This window comes from Condylostylus longicornis, unplaced genomic scaffold, assembly GCF_029603195.1.
Source record: "Condylostylus longicornis isolate FDR11 unplaced genomic scaffold, ASM2960319v2 ptg000064l, whole genome shotgun sequence".
Taxonomy (NCBI): domain Eukaryota; kingdom Metazoa; phylum Arthropoda; class Insecta; order Diptera; family Dolichopodidae; genus Condylostylus; species Condylostylus longicornis.
Genome location: NW_026578032.1, coordinates 2,067,921 through 2,082,103, shown reverse-complemented (window position 1 = coordinate 2,082,103; position 14,183 = coordinate 2,067,921). Strand labels below are relative to the sequence as shown.

Below are 14,183 nucleotides of genomic sequence, written 5' to 3'. Positions count from 1 at the left end.
AAAGTAAAATTTTCTTTCAATGTACGTTAATATAGAGTCAATAATGATTTCTTTCTTTTATTTATGCATGCATATTATATTTTTTTTATTATTATTCTTCTTGATATTATAATTTTTTTTTTCTTTTCATTTGAATTATTTTCATCAAAAATGTTTTTATATAATGCGATATCTATAGAAACACGCAATAGATCTAAAGGTATGTGAATCTCAATAAAAATTCATACATACATACATATATAGTAATAAATTCTCCTATTTCATTTCTTTATTAAATTGGTTAAAGTATCAGATTATCCTGTTTTTATTTTTTGCCTTCTTCTTGCTGTTGCTTAAAAAGAAATCGTATGTAAGTACATGTACGAGTATGTACAATATACGATATATAATATATATTCTACTTTATTATAATTTAATATTCAAATATCCTTTAAAAGCCACATCGACACAAAATACATTATCTACGTTGTAACTTTTTCTAGAAATAAAGAAAAAAGAAGGAAAAAAATAAATATGTAAAAAAAAAAAAGTTTATAAAATGTACTTGCAATATTTATTTTCCAAAAATATATTTTACATAATTATGGATGTATGCAATCACAACATATAGATACTCTGTACAGTTGATTTTCGTACAGTTTCTTTATCATATAAAATATTCAATTAGAACATTGAAAATCAAATTTAAAATATTCATTAGTAATTTTAAAAAATAACAATAATTTTTGTATATTCTTATGAAAATCCTATAGATAGGATTTTGTATATTCTTATGAAAATCCTATAATAGGTAGGTCACCATTCTAAAATGTAAATGAAAGAAATATGAAAGGAGCTTATAGTTATAAAAAAATTAAAATAAATTAATGATATTATATAATTTTACTTTACTTATTTCCGAATCATACATTGAGAATGATTTTAAAGAAAATGTAATCAAAAATATATATTATATCGTTAATATTTTCATAATTAAATTATAATTTTAAAATAAAAATAATTATATGCTTACCTTCAAAGGCAGGTACATAATTATATGCAAACACTTACAGTCTAAATTTAAAACATATTTAGTACTCATTAAAATCAAAAGGAGCATGGCTAGAAATGATCTTGTATAAGTTTTTAAATATATTATGTTTTATATAACATGTACGTATTAGTTCTCTCTCTCTTTTATATAACATGCCAGTAGCTATTTTAATTTTTTATTAAAAATTTTTTAAGAATCTAAGTTAAAATCTTTAAAATTATTCTTAAATAATTTATAAAATTTGGAAACTTTTTAAAAACAACACGTAACAAATGTATATATGCATATTAAAATTAGCTTTCAAGTTCCAAAATTCCTCCTTTACTTTCAAGTTAGTTTATGCATATCTGACTTTCTTTATTCAATTTATAATTGAACAATTAATGCATCACCATAAAAATTAAATAGGCTTTTATACTAACTAAAAGTTTTTTAAATATGCGACTTATAAAATATGCAACACTAGTATAAAGAATAATCGATTAAGTCAATCTTAATATTTTGGAATATATATAAAAATATAGGCGAACTAGCTTTGTGTTGGAATTATTTTTCTATAAAAAAATAATTAATATGAATATAAAAGACAATTAAACACAAATATTTACAATTAAAAACTTATTTTTATTTTTTATTTTTAAAAAGAAAAATATAAATTTGGCGAAAAAAATTAAAGTTTAAATTCTTAAAAGAAATAAACGTAAAGTGGTATTTTTGTTTTATAAAACAAAAAAAGTTATTACACAGTATTACAATACATATATAAGTTTATATAATAGTCATAAGAGTTTCTTGTTTTTAGTTTGTTTTAAATCCTTAATTTAATAACAAAAACTAAAGCCTAAAAGCAAAATAATCAATTTTTAAAACTAATTAAAAAAAAAGTATTAAATTTTTTTTTTATTATTGAATTTTAGTCATAACAAAATGACCAAAATTGTAGTAATTTTCTTAATGATTTAAAATTTTCATTTTCTTATGAATTTATAAAATTTTAATGCTAAAAATTTCTATGTGCAAATGAGCTTCACATCTCTGGTGTTTTATCAAATCTATGTACAAAAATTAAATTCGAAATTTGTTTTTTCTCAAATTATGAAAAATTAATATACTTATAATTTCACGTATATAGTTACGTCTACCAATACGACCAAAATGTTTTAAAAAAAAATTTTTTTCGTAGTATGCAACATTTTAAAAAAGTTTCTTTTATGCAGAAAGAAAGAAAAAAGAAGTTATTAAAATTAGAAAATAAAAATATCAGAAATATTTCCACTTTATTCCGAAAAACTGTCGCTCCAGTATGTTGTTGTTAGGGGTGCGACACATTTAAATAAATCTCGTCCCAATGTTAAATTTTCAACATCAGATTTTGCTTTTTTTACTGGTGTCGGTACAGGCGGTCGTGGTGGTTTGGGTCCGGGACATTTACCATCTTCAAGATGTCGTTCTAGAGTTTTCTTTAAAGCAAAAACGCGTTTACATTTTTCACAGGGGAATGTTTCAGGTTTCTCATTATGAACTTCAATCATATGGCGTTTTCTTTCAACTAATTTTGTAAAGGTTTTTTCACATTTATCACATTTCAATGAATCGCCATCAGTTTTATGCTTTTCAACGTGAGCTTGGTACGCCGCTAATAGTTTAAATGATTTGCCACACATTTCACAATTTAATGGTTGATTACTATGCGTTTTTTTATGTTTTATTAGGGCACTCTGCGAAGGTAGGATTTCATTACAATAAGGGCATTGTGCTTCTTTTGGTGCATTAATAGGAGTAGATCCACTTTTATTTTTAACTTCCTTACGCTTACGAGCTGGTGGAGTATAATTGTCTTCACTGCCACTGCTAAAATCGGCTGAAGGGCGTTTCTCTGGCGAAGATGATTCTTTACGATTTCTTTTTGCAGCAGAATTCGTTGATCCCGGCTTTTTTGCTACTGGTGTGGGCCTAGCTGCAGATTTCACTGGTGGAGGAGGTGATGCAATAATTATTGGTTTTATTATTTCACGTTTTTTCTTTTGGGGCTTTTTTGTTCGAACGCGCCTTGATCTCCTTCTACTGCCATAGTCAGAACCCGAATCAGTTGGATCAGTGCCTGAAGATTTCACAACTTCTTCATTTGACAGTTTGAATTCATCATCGTTATCTTCAAGATCGTTGTCGCTTTCATCACTCGGAAATTTTGTAGCGTCTAATAACACATACTCCGTTGCTGGACGACGCATTTTCTTTTTACTTCTCGATAATTTACTGCGCAGATCTTTGTCTGTAGTTTCACATAGCACCTTCAAATTATAAGCGACTTGAACACTTTGCATACATGTATTACATATAAATTGAGGCAAAAAGTCTTTACGTTGTATGCGAATTCCTGAGCATACATTCATTAATTTATCAGCTATTGATAGTTTATTATCTGTTTTGAATATACTTATTAAATCTTCTTTAACTAAACAAACTCGGCATTGATTTTCATCGAGTCCATCTCCGCTTTCGGTTTCTGTAGGAGCTATAGGTTCAAGTTTACTTCTATTTTTGTTGTAAGGACCCCGAGGCCCACGTTTTACAACCGATGGTTTTGAATTACCAGATTGTTTTTTATTAGAATTAGTCATTCGTTTGGCCAATGGCAATTGATCATCATCATCTTCATCATCATCCTCTTTATAATTTTTTGATTCCTTTTCCCGTCTACTTATTGTATCCACCTCTGTTGTTTCCTCTTCTTCCTTATCAACAGTTTCCTATTATAAAAATAAATAATAAAATTGAGACTGTAATTTAAAGATTAAAACTTTAGCGCCTATTGCAAGACTCTTTGTTAACCTCAACATAAAAATGTTCTATACATTGCATATAGCGATCGTTATTAACATAATACATGAGTACATGAAATCTATGGCGCATAAGAGTATTTGCAAAATTAAGCCGGTTTTTTCCCTATACATTCATATTTCCCTTGCAATAGGCAAAAAAACATTTTGTTTTTCATAACTTACATCTTTTTCCTCTGTATCTAATCCATTTGATATTTTTTCGTTTGTATCTTTATCTTCTTCTTCCCCATCTTCATCACCATTTTCCTCAGGATCTTTTTCAATTGTTGGCTCTTCAATTAAAGGTTGTTCTTCGCTATTAAGTTTTTCTTCTTCTTTAGTTATTTCAAGGTCAGCGACATCAGTGTTTTGATTTTCTTGTTCAATTGGTTGATATTCTTCCGCCGTTGAATTATCATTTTTGTAATTTATATCCTCTGCGTTATATTCATCAGCATTTAAGTCAGTATTTGTGTGATAACCATTATTGGGATTAGCTGTAGTATTACATGAATCCGCAATTTCGGGTATACCCATATTTCTTACTTCGTCAAAAGCATCCATTTTTCATTAATTAATATATTTTTTGTAGGAATTGCAAGTTGTATGAGTACAACCTATCTTTTAATAAAAACCGCCGCCGCCACTTACTAAATATCTTTGTACAAAAATACAGTATGCAATATTTATGAGATTTCTGTTGATTATTTTTGTTTATAATTTTCGAATTCTTCTAGAAATACTTTCATCTATATACTATTTATATTTATGAATTGTTTATCACTCTTTATTTTGTAAAACTCCTTATTTTTATTCTCACTTCTAAATATGCTTTTTTTCCAAGCAAAACAATTATTGTGAATTTTCACACACAAAAAAAATTATTTTGATGTTCACAATGACAATATTTTAGGTATAAGTTTTGAAAAATTTTAAAAAAAATTTGCATGTAACTTAATTTTTATTTTCGCACAATTTTTCAATTATTTTAGTTATTAAATATTTTTAAAATATTTTCTTTGCAAATTTCATTTGTTCACACACCCGGCCATTTTGAACTCTTGAATTGAAATAATTGATTTTCTATTGTGAATTGACGTCAACGCTTTGTATGCGAAACAGAATAAGGAATATTTGTTTTCTTTGATACAAGTTATTTATGCGCATGTGTTAAAAGGAGATAAGTATATTTGAAATTTTTTCTTTACAGTGGTTCTTCAAAATTGCACAGGTATTTTTATGTAATATAACTTTCCCTTTTACGCTACCAGAATACATTATTTGAGACATTGTGAAAAGAGTAAAGAACTACATCACATTTAATATTGTAGAAAAGCGTCATAGTGATGGGAATAGTCAATTTTTTTTCAGTTTATAACAAAATCAAAATACTGAAGCTTAGACAATATGCACTTTTTTTTTTTGATATTATTATGTATGTAGTAAATAGAAATGATTTAAAATCTGTATCTATAATGTCCAATAGGGTAACCAAAGAATTATTTGTAATTAACAGAAGTAACAAGATGTAAAGCAGTCTAAATTTAAATTATAATATATGATGCTATATGTGACTTACTTTTCTTCGTCAAATGACAAATGATAAAAAAGAGGACAAAGGTATGTGATTTTGTTTTTAAAATTTTGACAATCATCCGAATGAAAATAATATAAAATGAGTAGAAAAACAAAATATGTACAATAAGTTGTTTGAAACGAATCTTTCAAACCGGTTGCAATGTTTAGTTGACATATTTGATTTGTATTAATGTAATACATATGCTATAATAAAGATGTTTAGTTGTTTATATGTGTATATAAGATGGTTCATAGTAGGTTCATATAATTTGAAGCTCTTTTAATTTTGTCACAAATCAAATATACCAATAATATTAAAAATTATTAGATACAAACGTTAAATTAACTAACATTAAAATAGCCCTTTCATTTACATGTTAATATGCGTTTTATATAAACGATCCATACAAACATAGGATTCTTTTCACTTTGAAAGAGATGGAATTCATTTGCATTAATATTGTTTTTTTTTTATATTTACTATGTTTATGTTTTGTGTGTTAAGTGTGATGATTTATCGTCTTTTGCACGCTTCTTTATTCGCACATTTTTAAAATCTCTGAGAAATTTTTTGCGATTTTTGTTGACGTTAATTTTTTGTGAATTATAAATATCATATTTGTATTTTATCACAGCTTAATATATGTTAGCGGGAATGTTATATCGATTTATCTGCAATAAATCTAAAATAAATAAAAACAAATCTATTTTAACAATAAAAAGCAGATATGTAAGATATATAAATCTGATTTTATTGTTTTCGATATTTGATTATCAATTAACTCAAAGCAAATTTTGAGGCAGAAGATTGGTCCTTCTTGCATGCACTTTGGTGTATGCGTTTTTTAAATGCTATTTTATTTTTTTTTCGTAATTTACGATTTTGACGTTTTTAATTTCAAATTTTTACTAAATCTTCTGGCAACACTATTTAACGGATTCCGGTATTTCTGTTTGCTATTTGAAATTTTTTAAAGAAGCTTTGCAGATGCAAGTTCAGCTTTATTTTATAAAGAAATTACATAATTAAGATTTATCAAAAAGCAGGAAGCTGTGATTTTAATTTAAATTCGTTAATTCTTTTAAAGATATATTGGCTATTTTAATATTATATTACGAATATTAATAAGAATATTGAAAATTTAAAAAAAAAACTCGCATATACGTAAAAATGTGTAGCTCAATGTTTCAACGTAAGCGATTCGAGGTAGGTGGACCTCCAATAAATGCAGTGATTGGATCCGAGCTAGGTGGATCCTTACAACATGTTCAAGAACCGGAATCCGAGCCAGTATTTACGACTACTGAGTCCGAGCTAGGTGGATTCAGCTGCAACAATACATCTGTATGCACTTAAGGTAAGTTTTCTTTTAGAATTTTTTTTTTTTTTTTTTTACGAACTGAAATAAGAAGAAGTTTTCTGAAATTTTTTTAAGTCCCTGTATCTCGTAAGACCTTGAAATTTGACCTCAGCTTCGAAACAAAATTTTCTTCCATTTTGAATTCTTGAACCAACGGTATATGTATATTGTTATAAGATTGATGTTATCGCCATTTTCTTTGCTATAAGTTTTGAAAAATTTAATTTATTTAGGTCTTTAAAAGATTAATTATAAAAACAAACTTTACAAATTTTTACCAAAAGATCGTAATTGTAATTACTGTAGACTATCAACTTGCGTGTCAGAATTCTTACAATTTGTGTGCCCTACAACTGAAAATCGAAAAAGAATATACAGTTTGCAAATTAAACACTAATTTTACTTTACAGGCTAAAAATTTGTTCTATATTCATTTATAAAGATATGACATTGAATGTTATTATTAAATAAGTCAAAATAAAATTATTGGTTCAGCTACCGAATTTGTTCTAATTACTTCGAATTTGTACTAATTGCTTGTCGAACAATAAGTGCACATTACCTCAACGTTTTTCATAGATTAACGAGGTGAAATTGATAAATACATTTTACTTTTTTTTTATAAAAATTAAAAAAGAGCGTTCTTTTGTCTCAAAAATAATAAATATTCGTACTATTATAAAATTTTATTCTTTTGTATTGAAGAAAACCTTTTGGATTTAAAAAGGATTTTTGCATTATTTTCAATTAAAGCCCTTGACTTTTATTTGGTTTTTATCTTGTTTTGTAATCTTTTGAAAAAAAGTACTTTATTGTTCACCTTTTACATTGTTAAATAATAATGCGAAAACATTAGTCTCGCACATCTTATTATGTAAGTACATACATTACATAAATTGATATGGAAATATTTAGGTTTTTATGTACATTATGTACATAATAAATCTTCGGTTGAATAAATCACAAAAATGCACCCACTTCCATATACATATGTGTATGTATGTAGTATGGAAATAGCATATTATGTATCTTAAATTTAAAAAAAGTGTATCATTAAAATTTTCATTTCATTTTAATTTTAGGAGGTACTAAGAAATTGAAATTGCATTTAAAAGAGTAAAATATTTGAAATATTGTTGAAAATTTTAATTATGTACGAACATACATATTATGTAAGTATGCTTATAATATTGTTACTAATTTGCGACATGCTAGAATACACAGTACATTATTTACTATTATGTTATTTTATATAACCTGTAACTGTAAATGCCATAGTTATATATGGGGTGTGAAAGGAAGTTACAGTAGGAAAATATTACAAAAGTAATAATATTGAAATAATGACCTTGAATTTTCGAACAAATTTTTCTCTGAAAATATGAGACCTTTATGTTATACAGATTTTGTTTGCTTTGTTATGTCTTTAAACAAAATTATCAACAAAGTAGACAGATTAAAATGCACATTTGTACATGCATATTATAATATTGTATGTACTTGAACATGATATTTAAGGATAAATTAAAAATTTGAGAGATTGATTAATTTGAGGAATTCGTATAAAGTTTTTGTTAAATATATACCTAATTTGTGATCCTTAAGTGTTCTATGTAATTTTATAATAACACAAAGATCATTTTAATTTTGTTTTTTAATAGTATTTTAGTTCGAGATTTGTTGCCTTTTGTTGCCATATTAAAGTTCATACAATTTCAAATTTGTTAAATTTCATAAATACGTACATACATACATATTACAAAAGGGTTTCATAAAAAATAAAATTTTTTAGTTTAAATTTAAAGGGTATCATAAATATTTTTGATTGAGAATATATTTTAATATTTTATCATAAAAACTTCTAATATGAGTAAAACTTATTATTTTTTTTTTGGTTTTTCTAGGCGAGGAAGCCACTACATTGTTTTTATATAGGTACAATGCAATATTTTTTTATTATAACTAAGTTATACTAATACTGGGAAAGAAATTAAACTATTCATTAAATGATGTAGCATCATTAGATTTTTGAATTGAATTTTTATACTAAAATGGGATTATGCATATTATTTTTCAGAATGTATCAATTTTAAGTTAGAAAAAGCACAGACTGCCATTTGGGTTTTTTTTAATGTGATTTTAGGAAAATAATTGGTTTTTACTAATTTTTTTTTTATTATTCAAAATTAGTGTCCTAGAAAAGCATCATGTATTATCAAAAAGTAACAGCATTTTGTAAAATGTTTGAGTGTACATTTATTAAAATAAATTTATATTTGAAATTTATTCTATTTTACATAGGTATTCTGCAAGTACAATTGTAATAATGAAAATTTTTTTAGATAAAATTTTTTTGAATTCGTTATACACATATAAAAATGTCTGTTTTTTTTTGTATAGTGCACAATAATTTGTTTTTGAAAAAAAAATATTTTTTATAAAAACATTTTCGTGAAATATGAATTTAATTATTATTTTGTTATTAGAAATTCAATATTATTCATACTTATAAGTGCAAAGTACAAGCAAAAACATATTCAGAATTTTAATGCTCTGCATTCTAGAATTGCAGTATGTTTTGTTTGTATAATTACGAATATTTTGCATATTAATTTTTGGAAATGAAAATTCCATATTTTCCGTAGAAATTAAAATGTTATTTAGGTAAAACATAAATAATTTTTTTAGACTTTCACTTCATTTTACTCGTATTTATTTTTTTTTTTTTTTTCAAGTATAATAACAATTTTTTAGGTAATCTATAAGTAATTTAACTTTAGAAATGATGTTGTTTATTATAAAATTTCGAATAAATTAATTAAATTCATTCATTATCCTGCATAATGTTTATTTTTCTTGCCACATACAATATGTGTATAAAATATTCATAACCTTTGAATATATTTATTTTATTTTTAAATCAGTAAAATATTGTATATTAAAAAAACAAAAGTAGGATGTCCGAAAAAAAAGGAATTCTAGAAAGGGAGATTATTTTGAAATTTATAAATATTTTTATTAAGTTGTAGGATTATTTGTACGTAATAAAATGAAGGGAAAAATTAAATTAAATTTGTTTTTGTCAAAAGGTATAATAAGCGTCGGTATATTATATGTATGCAAGAGTTTCATTACCATTTTTAGCCGTTTTTTCGCGAAATTTTAAAATTAAATTTTTATATAATTTACAGGGAAGATATTTGTAGGAAGACATTTCTATAATAGCTAAATGATGAGTAGAAGAAAGGTATATAGATGAAGTTAAAGTCTATATATGACACTATATAACTGATTTAAAGGAATTAACAATTGAAGATGATGAACAAGATTTTATGTTGACATTTTTTTTTGATTTTATCTTTAATTTGAAGTACTTCAAATATTATCTTGTTACTTTCAAAGCATGAAATTTCCAATATTTAAATTTATTTGCAAGTTCTTACTTTTAATTTTTTTTTATACTACAGTATTTTCCTGCATTGCCCCATTTTCAAATTATTATCCCAATAATATCCACGGACATAAAACACTTCCATTATATATTACGATTAACATGCCACATTGAAAACTTATTTATTGAAGTTTAATAATATAAAAATTATTAATAATTCATTAAATATAATAAGGATAATTAATTTAAAATTTTTTTAATTTCATAATTATAAGTAAATAAAAAAAGGTGAATTATATAACAATTAATTTTTACATACCAAATTTAATTTTTTTAATTGATAATTCACAGAAATCCTGAATTAAAACAATTTTAATCATTTAATTGTCTAGTTAACCTGAAAAAAAAAAGTAAATTGTTTAATAATGTTAATTAATTAATTATTTTTCATACTATAAACATTATAATTTATAAAGTAAGAATTTAATTGAATTATACAGAAATATGCATATAATTGTAAAATATTTTTAAAATTTTCTCTTACATTTCTTTTGAATAAAATTTTAAATTTATTTATTTTTGTAATAGGAATGCACTGTATAACTGTATAATTTATGAATAGCACATGTTTTCTTTTTTGTTGATGTATATGTCAAGCGAATCAATTAAATCAATTCGAGTAAGCACTATACTTGGAACTGAAAATAATTTTCTCGTAATTTGCAAATACCCGTACTAAAAAAAAATAATTTTTTTCTCGTAGAAAAAAGTTTTTCAAAATTAAAATATCTTTGTTAAAGATTTTTTATAATAATAAATATTAAATATGATTGAGAACATTGTATTGTAGTCGCAATTGTTATGAATTAAAAATCTTATGCTTTGTGCAAATTTTTTTTTCATCTTTTCAAGAGTGTAATATTCATTTTTGTTGTTATGTTGTAGACTAGACACATTGTTATATAAATTCATAAATTGAATTAAATTTTGGTAAGCTAATTGGTGTGATTTCTATGATGATTGAATCTTATAATTTTTACTATGAACTTCAAATTTATTCATAAAATTATTAAAATTTTTATAAAAAATATGAATTATATTTGAATTTGTGTATGAGACGTGGGATAATGCCGTATGTATAAATCATAAGAATATTTTTTTTTGTTAAATGCCAAATTGTAGCTTAATTAAATTAAATAATTTTGATAAAATTAAATTGGATTTCATAAAGATATTAATGAATGTGGTTATGTAACATAAACTTTAAGTTACATAAGACAGGGGAATCCAGTTTGTTTCGGATCGAATGTTGTCGATGAAGCTTAACTCCGTTCAGCTTATTATTGAAGGATAGTATTAAGCTTAATTCTCTATACTTAAAGGTACTAAGTCCTATGTTACTATACATAATATTACTTTAGCTTTAATTAGGCTGAGCATTGATTAAGTAGGCGCCGAATAATGTTCCCATTTTAAAAATCTGATAAGGTTTTTTTTTAATTCAATAGATTTAATACAGTCCAACACTTATTTATACCTATAAAAGTATCATAAAAAGTGCAAAAAATTCGATATTATGAAAAATAGTTGCGACGTGATTTGAGAAGGAGCTATTTCAAAAAATTTTTGAAAAAAACTTATTTTGTGTTCCTTTTTTCTTTTTTAAGAAACTATTAAAATCTGAATTTTTATTTAAAATTTTATTGGATTTTTCCACATTATTGTACTTTCACCTTAACTATATTATATATTAAATTTATGCATTTGTGTACTTAGTACATTTACAAACAAATAAACACATATGTACGTGAGTAAAATGTCTATTAAATTTAATTGTTCATATGAAAGTTTTCATAAAACGTGTATACTACTTCAAATGTTTTTTAAGTCTCTCTTTATTTCTTTTTATCGACCAGATTGAAAAAATAGGGGAAGTATTGTGATTGCATCCAATTTTACATGTCGAATTTTTAACATAAAAGCTTTTCTTGTTAATAAAGAAATGTAAATAACCTGTATGCGTAATTTTCTCTGTGTAATTTAATATCTGAGTTCTGTTTGGCAATGACACTAATTACAAACAAGAAAATAAAACTACAGAACCTGAACTCATACTCAAAACAAAAATTGCTCTTTTTGGAGTTTATTAATAGAAGTTTAATAATTTTCTCAAAATCAGAAATATCAGTGAACAGGTTTATTGTATTTTTTTAAAATATTATTCGGAAAGTAGAGAATAACGTAATCGACCTGATTTTGTGCTGACCATATAGGTTCTGTACTATATTGCTTTAAGTCTATTCATTTTTATGTTTATAATTCAAATTGAGCATAAAATTACAATAAAAATAGTTGTATGAAATCTAAAATAGTTTATCTTTTATTACCTCATTTTGGGGGCATTAGAATTAAATATTATATTCGACTATATAGACGTTAATGTTATTGTTCACGTTTCTCTTAACAATAGCATTATTTTCTTTACATTGATTGTGATGTTCAAGTGCGTTAAAACTCTTTGTTGTATTTTTACACAATTTTGGTTTTTCTCTTTATTTTAATTTTTTAAGTTCAAGAACTTAAATATTTCTTTTAATGTTTTTTTTTTTTAAATTATTTAATAAAAAATTATTTTTATTTGTAGGTACGTTTACGTATGTGTTTAGTTTTATTCATTAGTGATTAGAATGCCGTAGTTTACATTTGTAGCTGCAAGAATGGGCTCTTTTGGATTATCTAGCGTATTTTAAGGATATTTTTGTTAAAATAGTAAAGTCGTGTGTGATACGTACTCAATTTAATATTTGAAATAACATTTTAAAACATGAAATTAAAAATATCATAGGAAACCTATTTAGTGCATCTGGTTGAATATACCAGAACAGATTCCTTGTAGTTGTCGTTAAATCATATAATGGAAAATCTACAATTGTTTAGCAATGAGTTCATGAGTTTAAAAATAGTTTAATTACAAATACATTTCAAAAATAAGTAATTTTTATTATTTCCTTTTGCATTTGAATGAATTTTAATTTTTTCATCTATCTACTGCGTTCAATAATATCAAATTCAATGATAGTACAGTATAATATCCTGTATCCTATGATAAATCTAAAATTGATATGCTGATGATTATAAATAGTTCAATTGCATTTGTATAATTTAAATTTGTATGTATATGTAATAAAAATTGATTATTTTGCTTGTTATTTAGTTCAATCTAAGGCAATAATCATTTCATATCATCAATCACTTAATGTTTATATAAACTGAATAATATTGTTGAAAATTTAATTGTTTCAAGAATTTAAATTTATTCAAGGATTTAACATGAGTTCTGTTAAACTAGAGCTGTGAGACTAGAGCTTGAGGGAGAATTTGATTAGTTCTACATAAAGAGATGCTATAACTAGAACCATAAGCGGTTTAGAAATTTCATTCAAAATTATTATTTTCTAATTATTCATTATTTTCGATTTAATTTTCAATTTCTATATAGTATTTCCTTTTGTTAGATTTATTCAAATATCAATACCACTGGTAATACTTTAGATTTTTTTTGACTGGCTCATTCATACATTATTAATCGCTGATCCACAAAATAATTTTTAAAAATAAGCATTTGATTAGTTCACAATAATTTTTCCGTTTACGGTTAATATTATGCCTTTTGTTATCTTCATATGTATATAGCTCGATCTTTTTAACCGATTATTTTTGAAGTTTATAGGTTCAATTTAAAATTTGTAATAAATTTTAAATTGAACCTATAAATTCCGGTTTAATTGTTAAATAAAAATTTCATATTTGAATGTTAGTCAAGACTACATAAAATCGGTAGCTCATTCGAAGGATCCAATTTTTGGACACGTTCAGTATTATTTTCGCAGTTGCTGCGGTAGATGTAACATGGTTGAATAAAAAATAGAGATTTCACCTGCTTCCAAAGAAAATAAGCTAGTCACACCAAATGGTATAATTTGTTAAGGCTGACTCAA

General features: G+C 24.6%; 1 protein-coding gene and 1 long non-coding RNA gene across 2 annotated transcripts in view; both read right to left on the bottom strand.

Annotated features, from left to right (window-relative positions):
• Positions 1-190: 190 nt before the first annotated feature.
• Positions 191-14,183, bottom strand: part of LOC129612250 (uncharacterized) — a 182,710-nt gene continuing 168,717 nt past the window's right edge. Inside the window, exons 4-5 of the long non-coding RNA XR_008697216.1 lie at positions 10,505-10,582; positions 191-478 (exon numbers count right to left, since the gene is read on the bottom strand). This is a non-coding gene — a long non-coding RNA (uncharacterized LOC129612250). The remainder of the gene's footprint in view (positions 479-10,504; positions 10,583-14,183) is intronic.
• On the bottom strand, positions 1,843-4,908 carry LOC129612247 (zinc finger protein weckle). Its single transcript, XM_055525788.1, has 2 exons — positions 4,039-4,908; positions 1,843-3,783 (listed from the first exon to the last, which is right to left on the bottom strand). The coding sequence occupies exons 1-2, from the start codon at positions 4,417-4,419 to the stop codon at positions 2,311-2,313; spliced, it is 1,854 nt and encodes a 617-aa protein (XP_055381763.1). The 5' UTR covers positions 4,420-4,908; the 3' UTR covers positions 1,843-2,310.